Genomic DNA, 20,064 nt, shown 5'->3' with positions numbered 1-20,064 from the left:
CGATGGGTGAGAAAGTAGAGCATGTTCTCCAGGACCTGCTCTGGGCACGAGCGGACGTAATAGTGGTTTCCGGCGTCGTTGACAGCATAACCGTTGCTACGCTTATTAGCACCATCGTCGTCCCAATATCTGAATAAAAAAAATAAGACATCGGCACACCATTTTTGAGCAGACATCAACACCCATTCTACTATGATCTTAGCACTAAAATCACTACTTCTAAGGGTGTGTTTGGTTGGTGGGTTTTGTACCTAAGAATGGGTATGAAAGTGATTGTTGTTGTTTGGTTAATAGGTTTTTAGAACACTACTATGGGTTTCGAATACCTCATCAATTGAAAAACTCATACCCAAAAAAAATAAGGGTTTCATTCCCTTATTCATTCTCAAGCACTACTATTAGTAACCATTCTCATTCCACCCTACTACCAAACATGTTAAATACTTTCACCAAAACCCATTACCATTACTAAGTATTTGATACCCATTCCGATTCCGATTCCTATGTGCGAACCAAACACACCCTAAGGGGGCGTTTGGTTCAGGTTATATTATATAACCAAGGGAATGTGACATTCCCGAGCTTACATTCCTATGTTTGGTTCATTTTCTCTGAGGGAATATAACATTCCCAGGGAATGTAACATTCCCTCCACATAGGATTTTGAAGGGAATGTGATTCCCTTCATTTTGTTAGGTAATGTAAGATAACCTTGCATATTTATGAATTTTGTCATTTTAATTCTAATTATTTAAAGATATATATTTTATGTTAGCTTATTATTATTATTAATATGATACCGTTATCTTATTTATTTAATTTAATGATTAAATTTATTAAAATATATGAAAATATGTTAAGGATATTAGATATATATATATATATATATATATATATATATATATATATATATATATATATATATATATATATATAAAGATAACCCTAAACCAAACATGATAATATTACATACCTCAATTTTAACCAAACACGGGAATCTAACATTCCCAGTAATCTAACATTCCCAGCAATCTAACATTCCCTAAGGTAATCTTACATTCCCTAAGGTAATCTTACATTCCCTAAGGTAATCTAACATTCCGTGAACCAAACGGCCCCTAAGTTCTAACTCAAGAAACGTTCTTCTTCACCCCAGATTCAATGATTCATCAACAATATTCCTAGAGTGTACTTGGAAAACTATATAAACAACTAAGGGTGTGTTTGGTTGATGGGTTTTGCCCATAGGAATGAGTATGAAAGTGATTGTTATTGTTTGGTTGATAGGTTTTTAGAACACTACTATGAGTTTCGAATACCTCATGAATTGAAAACCCCATACCCAAATAAAATAAGGGTTTCATTCCCTTATTCATTCTCAAGCACTACTATTATTAACCATTCTCATTCCACCTTTACTACCACACATGTTAAATACTTTCAACAAAACCCATTACCATTACCAAGTATTTGATACCTATTCCGATTCCGATTCCCATGTGCGAACCAAACACACCCTAACTAAATCAAAACCAAATATTCATAGTACTGCCCAGACAATAAATGATTAAATATGGTCCTTTTTACATCATGAGTGGTTTTAGACTGAAAGTAAACAGGTTCAACGCAAGCTGAGTTGTGTGTAACTTGGAGGAAGCATTGGTTCTTATTTTAAGAAACTAGTTTTTTACGCGCATTGCGCAATTGGGATAATGCCCAATGCTTTTTTTTTTTTTTTTAAATAAGTACTTTAAAGTATATTAAGGCAGGATTATATTGAAATTGTTCATGCATAAATAATTGAAGGTTGAATTTGCGTATTTAAATAGGTAATTCTTCTCTCAAAGGTTGAGTCCCCAACCCCAAGGACCCCCCACAATCCGACCCGACAGAGCATTGTGGGAAGTTGTAAATCACGGTGAGTCAATGGTTCAGCAGACAGGGCCAAATGCTGATACGCACAAAGGAATTTGCCCACTTTGGACATAATTCCCGCACTGCCGCCGCCGAGGTTCAAACCTTGGTCTCTTCTCCCAAATACTACCCACTAAACCATTGAGCTAAGCCCGTGCGGGTTAAATAGGTAATTCTAAGTTTACAAATGCAAGATAATATAGTCAAGATTGATTATAATTGTCAATAAAATAATTGTATAGGTATGGTTGAAACCAAATACGGAACATAAGGGAGAACAAATAAAAATTAGGGCATAAAATATTAAATATATACTAATATTGTTTGAGGAGATTCCGACATTAGGATTTGTGGCTAAGTTCTATTAAGACTTTAATATTAGAATTAGATTAATGGTGTAGTTATAATTCTATATTAGACTTTAATATTAGAATTAGACTAACGGAAAAGTTAAATGGATAATCATATAATTAAGGATAAATAAGAAAATCTTAAAAGAAAAAAATTAAAACCTGAACAATATGAACCATTCATTTGATTTAATAATTTGGCGGTCATTTTTTCTACCCAATGTTAATAATTAAATAAATTCGCTGGTCAAATCCGATAGTATAATCCGCTAACGCTAACCACTAACTGCTGATTGTCAAACAAGGACATTGCGAGGTAGTTCTCACTTCAATTTGTTGTGTGATTTGAATACTCTCTTTGTTACAAAATCTCTCAAGTAGTTAATATGGTTGGCTTTATTAATTATATTTTTTTAATTTTTTCATGGTATTAATAAAATACTTGGTAAATAAATATATAGCATTATTTTGTATTATAATTTTGATATTTAATTAGAAAAATAGTGCACAAAAAAGATAATAGATAATATAGTGAATATAATCAATTGATGAATTTGAATGTAAAAATTTTTACATTTGAGAAAAATAAAGACAATATAACTAATGAAAATATTTCTTTTAATTAATTTATTGATAATTAATAATTTTTTTTTCATTGAATAAAGACATTGTAAAGATAATGTAGCGAATATAATCAATTAATAAATTTGAATATAAAGAATTTTTATATTGAAGAAAAAGAAAGACAATATAACTAATAAAATTATTTCTCTTATTTAATTTATTGATAATGAATAATTTTTTTCTTTTTTTGAATAAAGGCATTGTGGACACATAATTCTAAATTAAAGAAATGCATATGTATTATTTTTTGTTGTAACTACTAAATTATTATTTATGCCAACTTTGATTAGGATGAGGTTCGAACCTAAGACCTTTTTTTTATTGAAATCAATGAGTAAGTTAACGGTGAACTAACGACAATTCTTAAAATTTTAACGGAATTAGTAACGGTGGGTGGGTATTTTAAGAAATTTTAGTGTAAAATTTAAATCTCATCAATCTTTTAATCAATCTGAGCCATTCATTTGATTAAAATCTGTGACCGCTATTTTTTCTACCCATTATAGGCCTAACTCTCTTGGGCTCTTATTAGTATAGTAGATATAGTAGATAGTAGATATCTCGAAATCGGATAGGTGAATAGTGAAATTTGACCAGATTAATTAAAATTAAATATTTAAGGTACTAAATTGATAATTTTAAAAATTGTGAATACACTTAATAATACTTCAATAGTTATATGATAAAAATTGAAATTATCAATCTTTGCTAATGGACAAATGCTGACAACTAACGTTGCTTGACTTGAATTTACGTGTCCTGATATTTTATTTTATTTGTTGTTTTTTTTTTTGAAACCAAAAGAGAGGGGAACAAAAAACCAAATTTTATGTTCCAAACAAATGAACAATGGTAATAACAACAAAATGTGAACATTTTACGAGTAGTTATAAACAAAAATTTATGGAGCAGGATACTGTTGATCTTGCGGTCAATAATTGAATGGGCCACAATGTTGTCGTTATTGGGCCACGGATAATTACCTTCCCCAATACGCAAAACTACAAATAAATAATTGAAGTATTTGAAGGTCAAGAGTTGAATATGTATGTATACTTTATTATTGAATTTATCAAATAGATCTTTTTAAAAAAATAATTTACCAATTATTAAATAAGAATATAATTTACTGTATACTTTTAGTACAAGAAAACACAGACTTACTTACAACCTTCTTTATAAGTAACATGTATTGAATTTTTTACTTAATAAGTCATTGAATTACTATCTTATCGACCACATTATGTGATGACTGTCAACGAACCTCCATTTTATAAGTTGTTGGATTATTGACCCTATTTAGTAATATAGTTAGTTTATCAGTCAATTTTAACATCACGATTAATTGTTTGATTTAATTAAACAACCAAATATATGTTTGATTAATTAGTTTTTTGTAATAACTTATTGGTCTAAAACACTAAATTAAAAGAACTGCTCAAAGTGATTTTTCTGATAAACTTTTTGAAAAAGTCATTTTACATGTAATCAACTATCAGCTAACATCTAATTTGCCAAATATATTTCTATAATTAGCTAATGTTATTAATTACTCAATCCACTAACCCAATCAATTAACAATTATTTACCAAACACCCTTAATTATCTTTCCATTATTTTATCGCACCGATGCTGGGACTTGGGAGCAAAATAATTTTGGCGTGGGCAACGGAAAAAACACAAAAAACGCGGTAAATTAACGGTCAAAATCCATCTAACCGGGGAATCCAACGGTTCGCATAATTTCTCCGGCCTATCCCAGCTTCACATTCATTGCGTATAAATAAGCGTTTTGTATCTGTACTTGAATTTGTCTTTCTCCACTCTCCTTTTATCCAAAATGGCCGCCGTGGAAAGTCTCCGGCCGGTAGTTCACGGCCGGATTTCCTTAAATTGGCACTATAATCCTAAGTACTTCTACAGACAAAGCGTACTCTCCTACAATCGGCAAGTGTTTTGGTGCGGAAATTCGATTCGTTTCGTGGTTAATACTACGTCGTTTCGTGCTCAGCTCAGGATTTGTAAGAACTTTCACGGGTCGGATCTTCCCGGACCCGTTCCGAGACGTCTGAGATTTAGCGGTGTTAGAGTTGAAGCGAAAAGTTCCTGTGAACAGGACACTGATTCAACAGAAACGAATGAAGCTACAACGACGACGACGGAGAGCAAAACGGCGCCGGGTTCGGGTCCCGGGTCGGGTTCCGGCCCGTCTAGGAAAGAGAAGCAAGGGAAAGAGAGCTGGCTGTGGTCGAAGCGCGGGAAATGGCGGTTGGAACCGATTGTTCAGGCGCGAGAGATGGGGGTTTTGTTGTTGCAATTGGGAATCGTGATGTTCGTAATGAGGCTGCTCCGGCCCGGGCTTCCGTTACCCGGGACGGAGCCGAGGGCTCCGGCGACGTTTGTGAGCGTCCCGTACAGTGAGTTCCTGAGCAAGATTAACAGCAACCAGGTACAGAAGGTTGAGGTCGATGGCGTCCATGTCATGTTCAAGCTGAAGACTGAAGCGATGAGTGGCTCAGTGGAGAGTGACGTCAGCAGTAGGCTGCAGGATTCTGAGTTCGCGCTAAGGAGTGTTAATCCTACCAGGAGGATTGTCTACACTACGACGAGGCCGAGCGATATCAAGACTCCGTATGAGAAGATGCTGGAGAACAGTGTGGAGTTTGGGTCACCGGATAAGCGCTCTGGCAGCTTGTTGAACTTTGCATTGGTAATCATTTATTTCCAACTTTTGATGAATCTTAGACGCCGGAATGATTATAATTTATAATCCTTACTTTGTTTTCTTACTATTATACAGAAGAAATATGTTGCCCTAGTCTAATGAATTACTTCATTACTAAAAATTCCAACTTATTTTGCAAGAGTCCACTCTCACTATTTGTTCAGAGTTTCAATGCACTCCATCTGTGTAGCTGTTTGTCATGAATTGTCTTGAATCATTTAGGCTTTCATCAAACCCTTTATTTTTTAATCCTTTTCCAGATAGCTCTGTTCCATATTGCTGTCCTAGCAGGTCTTCTACATCGGTTCCCATTGAGCTTTTCTCCGGTATGCCACCATTTCATTTATATGGTAATTCAAGCTTTTCTGTAAATGTTTGCATGATTATTGTGTCATATTTGCAGCATTCTGCAGCTGGTCGGCTCAGGGACCGCAAGCCTGGAAGTTCTAATGGAGCAAAAGTCTCTGAACAAGGTGAAACTGTGACGTTTTCAGATGTTGCGGGTGTTGATGAGGCCAAGGAGGAGCTAGAAGAAATAGTGGTATGCAGACTTGTAACATAATTTCTGCACAACTTCATTCACATTTTGTTGAATCCTTATTCATTACTCATTTATGGCACTCCTTACCTGCTATTGTCTCTTGCCCAGGAATTCCTTAGGAATCCAGACAAGTATACCCGACTTGGTGCACGCCCTCCACGTGGTGTTCTCCTTGTGAGTTTCAAAATCTAATACAGTTAATTCACCATACCAATTTAAGTGGATTTTCACAACTAGAATGTTTCTGCCTGTTTAACATTATATGCTGTTACTATCTTTTACAAAGTTACTTGAAAAATCAATTTAGGTTTAATTACTATAGAAAGGCACAAGGAGATGGTAAATGGGATTAGTCATGGAAGATAGACAGACGGCTACCTGCATGTTCTGATTTGCATTTTTTGAACATTTAAAACAGATTTAAGAAGTATACTCATTAGTTTGGCTGTTAGCAATCATTTTGATGAAACTGAATGCATTACACCTTCAGGGGACATAATAAATCAATAAATCAAGTATTGTGGCCTCAATTCTAACCTTATATAATTTTAAAGAAACCTACAACTGCATTTTTCTATCTCTTCACTTTCCTTGATTGTATACATTGTTAAGTGCAAACCTGATTTTTTACAGGTGGGCCAACCTGGGACAGGTAAGACACTGTTGGCAAAAGCAGTTGCAGGGGAAGCTGAGGTTCCCTTCATTAGTTGTTCTGCAAGTGAATTTGTAGAACTGTATGTTGGCATGGGAGCATCCCGTGTTAGGGACCTTTTTGCTCGGGCAAAGAAAGAGGCACCTTCAATTATTTTTATAGATGAGGTCTCCCCCATTTTTCTTCCCAGATAGAGATAGAGATAGGGAAACCGTAATATCTTTATGAGCATCATTTCCATTTTCTAAGGTCCTGACAGAAAAAAGTGCTTTTTATTTTCTGGATGCCAGATTGATGCTGTGGCAAAGAGCCGTGATGGTAGATTCCGTGTGGCAAGCAATGATGAAAGAGAGCAGACACTGAACCAGCTGCTTACAGTAAGAGGCTCAGTATACTAGTTACAGTAATTTTATTTTTAAAATTTTATTTTATCCTTTTTACTTGGATGGGTTTGATATTAAAAAATAATGCAGGAAATGGATGGATTTGATAGTAACTCTGCTGTAATAGTTCTTGGAGCTACCAACCGCTCTGACGTATTAGACCCTGCTCTCCGCCGACCTGGAAGATTTGATCGTGTGGTTATGGTCTGTATCCATATTCTCTCACATTAGAACATTGTGTCTGTAAGCGTTGAAATTTTCCCTCCATGTTGCATTGACTTGAGCGTGGGTGGTGGGTATTGGTCTGGATCTAGAGATTAAATTTGTCAAATTTTGAATGGAAAGATACAGTTCCTCTATGGGAAATGGTTAGAAGAATAGATATGAGTACTTGGGCATGACAAAAATTAAGGTGGCTAGTCTCTAGAAGACTAGAAGTCTAGAATTAATGAGCAGTAAGCACAAGTGGCACTGCCCTAATACCTAAGAGGTCTAATAATATTTCTGTATTAACCTTATCTTGTTAAATTATCCAAATATGGAGTATTAAATATTTTAATTGGAGAATTGCAGCCAAATAGAAGAACTTAAAATCATTATTGGCTTTAGGATTGATGGTCACTATTGCAATATTAGCTCTATCAAAATTCTCTTGGGACAAGTTTGTTAAATATTAAAAAAAGAGAGGAGCACCCAAAAATTACTGGGAAGGATCCAACAAAGATCCAGAACCCATGCCATTGTCAGATCCTCTCAACACAGATGCTACTGGGTGTTTTGGAGTGTGTATAACAGAGATTTACCTTCTAATTTCTCTAATGATATATTAGTTTATCATAGGTTGAAGCACCAGATCGGACTGGAAGAGAATCTATTCTGAAAGTACATGCGTCCAAGAAGGAACTTCCTCTTGCACAAGACGTTGATCTTGGTGACATTGCATCTATGACAACTGGTTTCACTGGGTATTTATTCTCCTCTGACTTTTTGGAACCTGACCTTTCCTCTTTATTTATGGTATTATGAATATAAGTGTCATTGTTTACCTGGGATTTTGTGCAGGGCAGACCTTGCAAATTTGGTCAACGAAGCCGCTTTGTTGGCAGGAAGGCAGACTAAGCTTCTTGTTGAAAAAATTGATTTCATTCAAGCAGTAGAGCGATCAATTGCGGTCTCTCTCTCTGCACTAAATTTATTTTTACAAGTTCTCTATGTCTTTTTCTTCAATATTGTTTACCATATGTACTAAATAAATTAAACTAGGAGGTCTCAATGAATTGCGCTTTTAATGCTTCAGGGAATAGAAAAGAAGAATGCGAAATTGCAGGGCAATGAGAAAGCTGTAGTTGCACGTCATGAAGTTGGTCATGCAGTAGTAGGGACTGCCGTTGCAAATCTTCTTCCTGGGCAAGCACGGGTCAAGGTAATAGCCCTATGCAGTATGCACTATGTACTCTACATGGTTTCATGGATTTTTCCTCCTTGCATGTCTACATATTTAATGCTTTGCTTATCAATTGCCTTCTGGTACAATAACTTGTCAAAATACTATTTTGACAAGTGACAAAAAACCAGAATTTTTCGGAGGGGTTACTTGTCAAATTTGTTAAAGAACTTGAATTGCTTGCCTTTTTCTTTTCTAGAAAACTAATCTTCCAGAGTATGACTATATTACTTAGTGGTACATTGATAATAACTGTTTTGATTTAGCAGAAGCTAAGCATTTTACCTAGATCTGGAGGAGCCTTAGGATTTACATATATTCCTCCAACCAACGAGGATAGGTATTTGCTGTTTGTGGATGAATTACGTGGGCGCTTGGTTACTCTTCTTGGTGGACGTGCAGCAGAAGAAGTTATGTACTCCGGACGTGTTTCCACTGGTGCACTTGATGATATACGGCGTGCAACAGACATGGCCTACAAGGCAGTCGCTGAATATGGTCTTAATGAGACCATAGGTCCTGTTTCATTGGCAACTCTTTCTAGTGGTGGGATGGATGATGCAGGTTCCATGCCCTGGGGAAGGGACCAGGTCTTCCTGCCATCTCCTGTCCCTGTCATCTTTTAGCACAACCTTTCTTTATGTTCATATCTTGTTAACATAGAATTTAAAGATAACTGGTTTTACATTATAACTCCACAGGGGCATCTTGTTGATCTTGTTCAAAGAGAGGTCACATCATTGCTACAATCGGCACTTGTTGTAGCACTCGCTGTTGTGCGTGCCAATCCCACTGTACTGGAGGGGCTTGGTGCACGGTTGGAAGGTATGTACTCTCTTTTTTTATGTCTCTGTTAAGAGTCCCACATTAAAAAAAATAAGAGAGTATATATGGATTTTTAAGGCCATGGGTTAGATTAGTTAATTGATTGAATTCAGTCTTTCCAATCTTAGATTATTACAGTCTCAATGCTCATTAGTAGGTTTATTGCCTCTATTTTCGCCTTTGTTTCTACGATAGATCTGACCTCGTATGAGCGGAAGCGTAGCCGTGTAGATCTCCAGCCAACGGTAGACCGTTAGCCATTATTTATTTGCCTCATACCTGATTCAGAACCCTAGATGGTATATTGGTGTCTACTGAGCAGTATGAGTACCGTAACTGAATGTGCTAACATCAAGTCTACTGAGCAGTATGAGTACCGTAACTGAATGTGCTAACATCAATCATCCTGTATCCCATCAATCCAGGATTATATTAGGCACAGAGTTTGGTGGACTAACAAGGCTCTAATATATAATATATATTATTAGGGAAAATCTTACATGTTTAACTAGTGGCTTTGTGAAATTATAGAACTTAGTCTTCACAAACTTCCTCTCATGCAGAGAAAGAGAAGGTTGAAGGCGAGGAACTGCAAGAATGGTTAAAGTTGGTTGTTGCTCCAGCAGAACTGACATATTTCATCAGAGGCAAGCAAGGTTCTATCCTTCCGCTGCAACCGACTTCTGGATGACAGTTTATACTTGCTTTTGCCAAATGACACTTGGAAGTTCCACTCTGGCACACCGTCTTAGTTTTTAAGCAGATAAAAAAACCTAATATGCTGCAAGACAGGCAGTGCTTTGTGGCAGCACTTCCACGCTGTATAGCTTTCCGGGTAATTGTTTTTCTCCTAACATCAATCTCTGAGCTTTTTTGTAAACCATGGTCATCATCTGAATAGTTCAAGACAACGGTTGAAGGGTCTAACGGGAAGGCAAGAGATTGATTTTCTCAGGTACTTTACTAAGATGATTTCTTTTTCTTGTACATGTAGTATTCGCTGATTATACGTGTAAAATATATCACCAACATTTGGCACAACATTTCGGTTTATATATATAGTTCAAATATAAGTTGCATTATGTGAACTGCTTGTATTTTTTTTTTTCCCTTTGATATTGTGGACTGATGTCCTTGTGCAAGAGGGCCATAGAAGGATAGATATTTTTAGGAACAAGTGAAGTACATATCAGTGTTGCTTTCAGGAAATAGCAGCTTGTAAAATATCTTTGGCTGGGTGCCTCTACTTTTGATGTTGATTTTGATTACTTTTTGGAGCTTAGTGCCAAAGTGGAAGAAGTCTTCCACTAACATCTCATCCCTCATGATAGGGGAAGGAAAAAAACCGTCTTAAGCTGGGGATAATTCTAACCAAGTTGGTACAGCTATTGACTTGGTTAACCAACTAACCATAAGGTTTCAAGTTCGACTCTTAGAGTCTTAGTAGGAGTGGACTATTGGCCTTCTTGAATTGAGCCGGTCAATTATGAACAACTTAAAATTGATTTACGTTCTTGTGGTCCTTTGTTGAATAGAGTCACAAATCATGTATACTCTTTAGTAATGATTATGAGTTTCTTTCGTTACAAAAAAAATGTAATGTTATTATGTATTTGATGTACTACAACTTCTATTTAGGGAATAAGGACATGGATTAAGAAACACTAAAGAAGCAAAAAGATAAGATAAAACAAGAAGTGAAAATGACATGTAAAAGACACAAGGAATGAAAATTAAAGACAAAAGGTTTTTCATTTTTTTTTTTGTGTGTGTGTGTGTGTGTGTAAAAGTATGGGATTATTGCAATAGTGTTGAATAGTAGTGGGCATTAAAGGTTAGATTGGGTTTGATTTGAAATTATCTAAAACATTTTTTTTATAACCCTGTAAGTAAATTAAAAATCAAATTCAGATACAATTTTATAGTAAATGAAATTCAATTTAGGCAATAATTTCAAATAATGATGAGATTCGAAAAATCAGTATGTTGATAATTTGCGTTTCAAGTTGTAATTCTTGGATAGCATTAAGTTTGTGAGATTGACCATGAATGTAATAATATTCCATAGAATAGAATTCCATTGAATTGAGTAATTCATTTGCAATAGTCATTCCCAAGACCTCGGTATTCGCTATTCATGTGATTGGCTAAATTTTTATAAAAATTTTACTACATGACTCCTCATAAATCTTATTTTCTAAATTTTACTCACTGATGTAGTGACATCAATATTTTGTATGTATGAAATTAAGAGTAAAAAAATAAGAATACACATACATTTTTCTTTTTATAATATCAAAAATACCTTAGTGCATACTCCGTATTATTTATTTAGAAAAAGGGTACAAAAGTCATCCAACTATTGCTAACATTGCATTAGGCCCTCGGTACTTTGTCCACTCCCTATTCTCTCTTATGACTCTCTTTCTTTCAGGCAAATTAAAAGCTAACACGTGAAAAATTCATTGATCATGCTCTTACACACACATAAAAAATGCACAAAAGAGTCCTCGGCCCGGAGCTTAGCGTAGTGGTTCGTCAGGTGACTTGATGTCACAACTGAAGATAGCTGTATGAAGGTTGAATTTCTTGTGCACGCATAAAAATTAAGGTTTGACCGGTAGATTAATTGTGCGACTTGCAATTTATCAAAAAAAAAAAAAAAATCGCCGAGGAGTCTAGTGTAATTTAGTATCCAGTTAGGGGCCAAAGTGTTACTATAAAAAACTTCGGGGGTTCCTGCGAAATTACCCCTTAATATCCGAGTCAAACCAAAAATAACGTTTCAAATTTCTGAGAAAATATCCCACAAAAAGAAGTGCCACGTCAGGTGCTGCCTGCTTTTCCTCAACGCCCTGCAAACGCCTTTTCTCTTTCTATAAATCTTCTCAACCCTCCACTCATCACTCATTTCGTCTGTAATCTCCTCGAAGATTGAAGAGATAAGAAAAAAGAGGTAAAGCTTCCATTTTTGAGGTCCCTATGCTCTCTCCTCACTCTTCTTTCTAGCCTCTTCAAGATTCACTTTTCTTTTTGTAACCTGCGGTAAAGTTTGCATTTTTTTTTTTCTCTGGGATGATCGTTTGAAAAGGCTTCTGTGCTTTGTTGGGTATGAGGATGTGGATTCTTGGGTAGAAGTAGAATCCTGCAGAATATATCAATGTAGGCTGGTTGAGGTCCCGGGGTTCTTTTCATGTTTAGTAAAAGCATGCATTTTTGAACATATAAATAATTAAATAGCACAGAATGTGTTTGAAAGTTTGTTTCAGTGATGTCCAGAATAGCAGTTTTTTTGCCATTTGTTGCCTAGATTATTCATGGTCTTTTGGGTACTAGGAGGATGTAGAATCTTGGGTAGGATCCTACTGACTGTATCAGTGTAGGCTGGTTCTTTTCATGTTTAGTAAAAATATATGCCTTTTTGAACATATAAATAGCTCAGAATCTGTTTGAAATTTTGTTTCAGTGATGCCCAGAATTGCAGTTTTTTGCCATTTGTTTCCTAGAATGTTCAAGTTATACTCCCTTCCTCGGAAGTTTTTATGAGAACCTTTGTTTGTTCTTTTGGGAATTCCTTTATAGTAACCCAGCATGTGTTGATTTGAATTATGTGCACAAATTAGCAGTTCTGAATTGTATTTTGATTTTGCTGCTTTCTGTTCATGTTGGCAGGATAAAAGATGGCATCTATGCAGACTGCTTTGACTTCAATTGTGTGCAAAAATGTGAGCAACTCTGCCTTTCTGCCTGGGTTTCATTTGCCTGGGCATGTTGCTGGTTTGTGGAGAAAGGATATGTGTCCCAATTCATTTTCAGGTCCCAGAGCAACCTTAACTTTCGACCCACCAACTGACAATAATGCTAATGCCAAATCTAAGCAAAGGAAGAACACTGTTGATCCTAATGCTCCAGATTTTCTTCCACTTCCATCATTTGAAGAGTGCTTTCCAAAGAGCTCAAAAGAGCAAAAGTATTCCTTAAGCTTTATCCTCTTGAATCTTTCCTTCCTAGTGTGGTTTTTCAGCTATTGCTTGAACCATTAGATGTGACTTTTTTTCAGGGTGGTTGTTCATGAGCAATCTGGTCATGTTCTCAAAGTCCCATTTAGGCGCATCCACCTTACCGGGGATGAACCCCATTTCGACACCTATGATACTAGTGGACCTCAGGATGTAAACCCCCGTGTTGGTATGAATATCATCTGAAGTTCCTGTCGCTATACTCCCTATTGATGTTTTGCTATATCATGCATCTACTTAAACTTTGAAATGGTATTGTTCGAACAGGACTCCCCAAGTTGCGAAAGGAGTGGATTGACAGGAGGGAGAAGTTGGGTGGACCAAGGTACACTCAAATGTTCTATGCTAAACAGGGAATCATAACTGAGGAGATGGCATTCTGTGCTGCTCGTGAGCAGCTTGACCCGGAGTTTGTGCGATCGGAGGTTGCCCGGGGACGTGCTATCATTCCTTCGAACAAAAAACACTTGGAGCTGGAGCCTATGATTGTAGGAAGAAACTTCCTTGTGAAAGTGAATGCTAACATTGGAAATTCAGCTGTTGTGAGTTCCATTGAGGAGGAAGTACACAAGCTCCAATGGGCAACGATGTGGGGTGCAGATACAATCATGGATCTCTCTACAGGTCGTCACATCCATGAAACTCGTGAATGGATCTTGCGTAACTCTGCTGTACCGGTTGGGACTGTGCCAATCTACCAAGCATTGGAAAAAGTGAATGGCATTGCTGAGAACCTGTCTTGGGAAGTTTTCAGAGACACGTTGATCGAACAAGCTGAGCAAGGCGTTGATTACTTCACCATCCATGCTGGAGTCCTGCTTCGCTACATCCCCTTAACTGCAAAGCGAATGACTGGAATTGTTTCCCGGGGAGGCTCCATACACGCAAAGTGGTGCTTAGCTTATCACAAGGAGAACTTTGCTTATGAGCATTGGGATGACATACTAGACATATGCAATCAGTATGATATATCTTTATCAATTGGCGATGGGCTGAGGCCTGGGTCCATTTATGATGCGAATGACACTGCTCAATTTGCTGAACTCTTAACTCAAGGAGAATTGACTCGCAGAGCTTGGGAGAAGGATGTACAGGTTAGAAAATTTGCGATATCACCTAAACCGTCTTTTTATTTCCAACTTTAGAGAGAATGCCAAATTTGCAGCTAGTAAGTAACATGCTATTCTTTATTCCAGGTTATGAATGAAGGACCTGGACATGTTCCGATGCACAAGATTCCCGAGAACATGCAGAAACAACTGGAGTGGTGTAACGAAGCACCATTCTACACTCTTGGACCTCTCACAACTGACATAGCTCCCGGATATGATCACATAACCTCAGCCATTGGAGCTGCTAATATTGGAGCACTTGGCACTGCACTGTTGTGTTATGTGACTCCAAAAGAGCATCTTGGGTTGCCTAATCGGGATGATGTGAAGGCTGGAGTTATAGCATATAAGATAGCGGCTCATGCTGCTGATCTAGCAAAAGGTCACCCTCTGGCACAAACCTGGGATGATACGCTAAGCAAGGCAAGATTTGAGTTCCGATGGATAGACCAGTTTGCTTTGTCACTCGACCCCATGACTGCCATGTCCTTCCATGATGAAACTCTACCGTCTGATGGTGCTAAAGTGGCCCATTTCTGCTCCATGTGTGGGCCTAAATTCTGTTCGATGAAGATTACTGAAGATATACGGAAGTATGCTGAGGATCACGGGTATGGAAGTGCAGAGGAAGCCATCCGACGTGGGATGGATGCTATGAGTGCTGAGTTCCAAGCTGCAAAGAAAACTGTGAGTGGTGAACAACACGGTGAGGTTGGAGGGGAAATCTATCTGCCAACAAATTACGTAAACTCTTTGAAGATCTAAAGGTGAGTGTAAAAAAAAAACTCTTTTAAGCACCATTTCTCTCATAAAATACCAAGTAATTATCTGACTGAATGTAGGGGCTTTGCAGGATGATAAGGACACATGAAGAACTAACTGGTTTGGAACTTGTATGAGACATCCAGGCAATTCAGGCCAGTCTAGCAAGAATCTCAAGATCTTCATCCCCCCATCATGATAGGTAAGTATTTACTAGTTTTGGCTAGTGTTGAATAAAAATATCTAGACAATGTCATGTTCAAGAATGTCTCTTTTTATCAGTAATGAAAACCTGTTCGTTATTCAGTACCTTCTATATCTATGTGCCTCTTTTCCACTATCATTGACATAAGAAACGCACCAGGGGTGTCTGTATCTGCTCCAGCCCTGGCTCCCTCGGCCAGGATGCTGGCTGAAACAGGCTGAGAAAGTCCCTTCGAACCTGAACAGGATAATGCCTGCGTAGGGAGCGTGCATTTCCTTTTCTCTTGTTTTCTATGTTTGCACAGGGATGGTGGAGAATTACCACAAGCCCTGGCTGGCTGGCTGGCTTGTGTTTGGCTGCACCCCTGTCTGTCTATTGTCTTCTCTCTCTACTTTACTGTATATTGTCATATCTGTTCATCGAGGTCGGGAGCAGTTAGCACCGCCATTTTCTTATCTGCCCAGTAGTAATAACTTACATTGTTTACCAATTTTGTCTTGCACATCAACACACAAACAACTGAGATTGTATGTTTCCACCAAGAACAAGAAGCACAAGTGCCTTATCTTCAGCCATTGGGAGAAAAATCAAAATCTCACCAAATAATGTGCTTCTGTTTCTTGGACACTTCAGTGGCATCATCTACAAGAATCTGGGTTTATTACCTTAATTTTCCAGTTTCTTTGGTTCCATTATAATAGGGAGGGATTGAAAGCTTAGTTCATCTTTCTCATCCAATTCACATGGATTTCGCTTTTGTGATTTTCATAAGTCAATTGAAATGGCATCTAATATTCAAGATAATAATGATTAATAAGATTTGGATTTCCTAATCCAAACTTTAACACCTTCTACACGGCAGTATTAAAAATAACCATTGGGAGAGAGGGGGTTATTAAATTTATACTCCCTCCGTCTCATTTTATGTGTCTGGTTCGGATTAACGATGTTTGACTGAATACTTTCAATTCAATTTTTCATAATATTAAGTTTAGTATTGCAAATGTAATCCTTCTATAGAGCCTAGAGGGATATTAATTCTGTCAACGTCTGAACTTGTTTAGTTCGTTCTTCCACCATAGTAAAAGAAGAAGCTTGTCATAAAGTATATGACTATGACTATTATGTTTAATTTGAATATAATAAATTTGAATTTCACACTACCTCCCCAATCTCTCTAAAACAAGTGTATACCATGTGGCACCTCTCAACCTCGCTACCATTAACAATCAGTTTTGAATCACTTTCAACCACCACCTACCGAAATTCATCTTTCCATTGCCAACTCTAGCCCTATAACCCAATTTTCAGCTTTCACAGCATTCGTGACCTAATATTAAAGGTAAATCCCTTAATTGTTGCAATCACATCCCATAGGCTTTCTTGTAGTAGCCAATAGAGCAATCTCATTAGGAGTTTATTTGAAGGTTTTTATCCACACATGGAGGAGAGAGGTCATGATTTGGAGAATAGAGGATGCTGAAAAGATAGCTATACCCAACACTAGGCGGATGAGGACTGTATGAACTTTATTAGATTCACCGTGAATACAATTGTACAAACTAAGGGAATATATACAAGAGAGAATTATTAGGGAGTCTTAGTGTGACTCAAATACACAGTCTTAATACTCCTCCTCAAGCACAAGACATATTAGTAACTTGTAGCTTATCTCTAAGAAAAGTAAACTTAGGACTAGGTAAAGTTTTGACTCAAATACAGTCTTAATACTCCTCCTCAAGCACAAGGCATATTAGTAACTTGTAGCTTATCTCTAAGAAAAGTAAACTTAGGACTAGGTAAAGTTTTTGTAAAGATGTCAGCAAGTTGATCTTTGTTGAGATAAAATTAACTTGAATGTCTTCGGAAACAACTCTGTTTCGAACAAAATGGTAGTCAATTTTTACGTGTTTGGTTCGAGCATGAAAGATTGGATTTGCACACGTATACGTAGCACCAAGATGATCACACCATAATTTTGGAACAAAGATGACACTTTGATTTCACGCAGCAATGAGACTATCCAAATTACATCAGCACAGACATCTGCTAGAGCTTTATATTCTACCTCAGTAGAAGATCTAGCAACAGTTCTTTGTTTCTTACAGACCTAAGATACAAGATTGGATCCAAGAAATACAGCAAAACCACTAGTAGATTTTCGATCTTCCGGACAGCCAGTCCAGTAAGAATTAGAGAATGCATGAAGTTCTCTTGAGATTGACTTTTTGATATGAAGACCAAAACTTACAGTCCCTTTAACATACTTCAGTACCCGTTTCAGTTGCTCCCAATGTGAAACGGTAGGAGCATGCATATGTTGACATAACAAATTAACTGCAAAGGAGAGATCGGGACGAGTTATAGTCAGGAGCATGTAAATTAATTGCAGCGCCCATGCTAGGCTCCTGTACTGAGTAGGATCATCATACAAGTCAGCACTAAATGAGACAGATTTTGAAGCTGATATAGGCGTGACTAGCTCCTTGCACTCTGCCATTCCAACACGTTTCAAGATATCATTCATATATCTCTGTTGTGATAGTAAAATACCATCATTGCATTTAATAGTTTCAATTCCAAGGAAGAATTCATGTTCTCCAAGATCCCTAATTTTGAAAGCACTAGATATTTTCGACATCAAATTAGCAACTAAATCATGATCACTCCCCATTACAAGAATATCATCAATATAGGCCAACAGATATACACAAGCAGACTCCTAAGAGTACTAAAATAGGGACACATGTGTTTTATGCTTGGAACCCAACAGATAGTAAGAATGAATGTAATCGGTTAAATCGATCTCTAGGAGCCTATTTTAAACCATATATGGAGCGTTTCAATAAGCAAACATGAGTGCGGTACATTGCATCAATATAACCATGCGGCTGTTTCATGTAAGACAGTTTCAGACAAATTTTCATTTAAGAACGCATTATGAACATCAAGATACCTAATAATCCAACCAGAGGATAAAGCCAATGATAAAAGTAACCTGACAGTAGTGGGTTTCACTACTGGGCTGAATGTATCAAAGAAGTCCTAATTAGACACTTGATTGAACCCCTTTGCTACTAATCTTTCATTGTGTATCTCAATGGAGCCATATGCCTTCCATTTAGTACGAAAGACCCACTTACACCCAATAACGTTCATACCTACCCGAGAAGGGACAAAAAACCATATTTGATTCTATAGAAGAGCATTAAACTCTTGGTCCATAACTTCACGTCATTCCGGATATTTAACTGCTTGTGTGTAACAGGTGGGATCCATAGGACAAACCTGAACTGTCAAAGCTAATGGATGAGCCTGAGACCGACTGCAAGTGCTCATCCCATGAGTCCGAGTGGTAGATTTCACAGTTTTGCCTCGTGGTAGGCCACGAGGCCTGGCAGGCTGCCCGTGCTCCACGTCCGTCTCATGCTCGGACTGTCCAAGCAGGACAGCCGACTGAGGACCGAATTGTTCCCGCGGGGCTGCACCGTCGCTGTCCGTATTTGGGACGATTGCGTGGGGCTGTCCAGGTACGGCAGTGGCGGTAGGAATGGGATGGAGAACTGACTCAGCCCACGGACTATTTTGCGATGGTTGAGGTGCCTGCAAAACATTCTTAGTAGTAAAAAGAAAAAATTGCCTCATCAAACCGCACATGTCTGCACACATAAATCTTATTAATCTGTAAGTCCACGCACCTATACACTCGGAACGACTCAGTATATCCTAAGAAAACACATGGAGACGACCGATAAGACATTTTATGACGATTGTATGGCCTCAAATAATGATAACATAGACATCCAAAGACACGAAGAAAAGAATATGACGGAAGGGAGTTATGCAACATTAAATGGGGACTCGAATTATTTAACACAATAGATTGCATCATATTGATTAAATAAACTGCAGTCTCAAAACCAAAATTCCAAAATTTATATGGAACATACGCATGAGCCAAGAGAGTTAAACCAGTTTAAACTATGTGTCTATGTTTTCGTTCAACACGACAATTTTGTTCATGAGTATAGGCACACGACTGTCTATGAGTAATTCCTAACTGAACAAAGGAATGATGCAACTTTTTATATTCAGTTCCTAGATATGTCTAGATGGCTTTAATTTTCCTATTGAAGGAACGTTCAACCATAGTACAAAACTTATCAAAGATAGCATATAGATCAGGTTTTAATTTCATGGGAAAATACCAAGTGTAACGAGAGTAATCATCTACGAAAATAACAAAATAACGAAAACAATCTATAGATAATAAGCGAGTTGGACCCCAAATATCTGTATATATTGAGTCAAGAATATTGGAATTAGATGACTCAACACGTGGCAATGGGAATCGCGCATATTTGCCAAATTGACACGCATTACACAATCTGGAATTACAACGAATAGAATTGCTAGACCTACTAACTGAACAAGACTGAAGAATACGATGTAAAACACGATGATGTGGATGTCCTCGGCGATCATGCCACACTAACGCAGATGCACGA

General features: G+C 37.3%; 3 protein-coding genes across 6 annotated transcripts; 2 read left to right on the top strand and 1 right to left on the bottom strand.

Annotated features, from left to right (window-relative positions):
* Positions 1-4,728: 4,728 nt before the first annotated feature.
* Positions 4,729-10,546, top strand: LOC109173685 (ATP-dependent zinc metalloprotease FTSH 7, chloroplastic-like). Its single transcript, XM_019322965.1, has 13 exons — positions 4,729-5,598; positions 5,874-5,939; positions 6,017-6,154; positions 6,263-6,328; positions 6,788-6,973; positions 7,097-7,183; positions 7,280-7,393; positions 8,030-8,154; positions 8,252-8,360; positions 8,487-8,612; positions 8,903-9,223; positions 9,335-9,458; positions 10,022-10,546. Exons 1-13 carry the CDS (start codon positions 4,729-4,731, stop codon positions 10,147-10,149), a joined length of 2,460 nt encoding a protein of 819 aa, XP_019178510.1. The 3' UTR covers positions 10,150-10,546.
* Positions 10,547-12,309: 1,763 nt separating this feature from the next.
* LOC109173686 (phosphomethylpyrimidine synthase, chloroplastic) lies at positions 12,310-16,360 on the top strand. 4 transcript variants are annotated; one of them, XR_002052942.1, is made up of 8 exons: positions 12,310-12,414; positions 13,131-13,428; positions 13,519-13,646; positions 13,745-14,571; positions 14,674-15,356; positions 15,443-15,553; positions 15,716-15,922; positions 15,981-16,360. XR_002052942.1 is itself a non-coding variant. In XM_019322966.1 (6 exons), the coding sequence occupies exons 2-5, from the start codon at positions 13,139-13,141 to the stop codon at positions 15,352-15,354; spliced, it is 1,926 nt and encodes a 641-aa protein (XP_019178511.1). In that variant the 5' UTR covers positions 12,310-12,414; positions 13,131-13,138; the 3' UTR covers positions 15,355-15,356; positions 15,443-15,660. The 4 variants fall into 4 exon arrangements, 2 of the variants coding, with proteins under 2 accessions (XP_019178511.1, XP_019178512.1); XR_002052943.1 differs by having other exon boundaries at positions 15,432-15,553; XM_019322966.1 differs by lacking the exons at positions 15,716-15,922; positions 15,981-16,360 and having other exon boundaries at positions 15,443-15,660.
* A 1,306-nt stretch (positions 16,361-17,666) lies between these two features.
* Positions 17,667-18,230, bottom strand: LOC109173553 (uncharacterized mitochondrial protein AtMg00810-like). The gene has a single exon (XM_019322793.1). The coding sequence runs from the start codon at positions 18,228-18,230 to the stop codon at positions 17,667-17,669; it is 564 nt and encodes a 187-aa protein (XP_019178338.1).
* Between the last annotated feature and the right edge of the window lie 1,834 nt (positions 18,231-20,064).

Source organism: Ipomoea nil, unplaced genomic scaffold (assembly GCF_001879475.1).
Source record: "Ipomoea nil cultivar Tokyo-kokei standard unplaced genomic scaffold, Asagao_1.1 scaffold0482, whole genome shotgun sequence".
Lineage (NCBI taxonomy): Eukaryota > Viridiplantae > Streptophyta > Magnoliopsida > Solanales > Convolvulaceae > Ipomoea > Ipomoea nil.
This window is presented reverse-complemented; position numbering and strand designations above follow the sequence as displayed.

Bases quoted from the DNA above. Each gene is read 5' to 3' on its own strand.
- LOC109173685 (XM_019322965.1), top strand. From the start codon at position 4,729: ATGGCCGCCGTGGAAAGTCTCCGGCCGGTAGTTCACGGCCGGATTTCC. The intron at 5,599-5,873 runs GTAATCATTTAT...ATCCTTTTCCAG, and splicing joins GCTTGTTGAACTTTGCATTG to ATAGCTCTGTTCCATATTGC. The intron at 9,224-9,334 runs GTCTTCCTGCCA...ATAACTCCACAG, and splicing joins TGCCCTGGGGAAGGGACCAG to GGGCATCTTGTTGATCTTGT.
- LOC109173553 (XM_019322793.1), bottom strand. From the start codon at position 18,230: ATGGGGAGTGATCATGATTTAGTTGCTAATTTGATGTCGAAAATATCT.
- LOC109173686 (XM_019322966.1), top strand. From the start codon at position 13,139: ATGGCATCTATGCAGACTGCTTTGACTTCAATTGTGTGCAAAAATGTG. The intron at 13,429-13,518 runs GTATTCCTTAAG...ACTTTTTTTCAG, and splicing joins AAGAGCTCAAAAGAGCAAAA to GGTGGTTGTTCATGAGCAAT. The intron at 13,647-13,744 runs GTATGAATATCA...TTGTTCGAACAG, and splicing joins GGATGTAAACCCCCGTGTTG to GACTCCCCAAGTTGCGAAAG.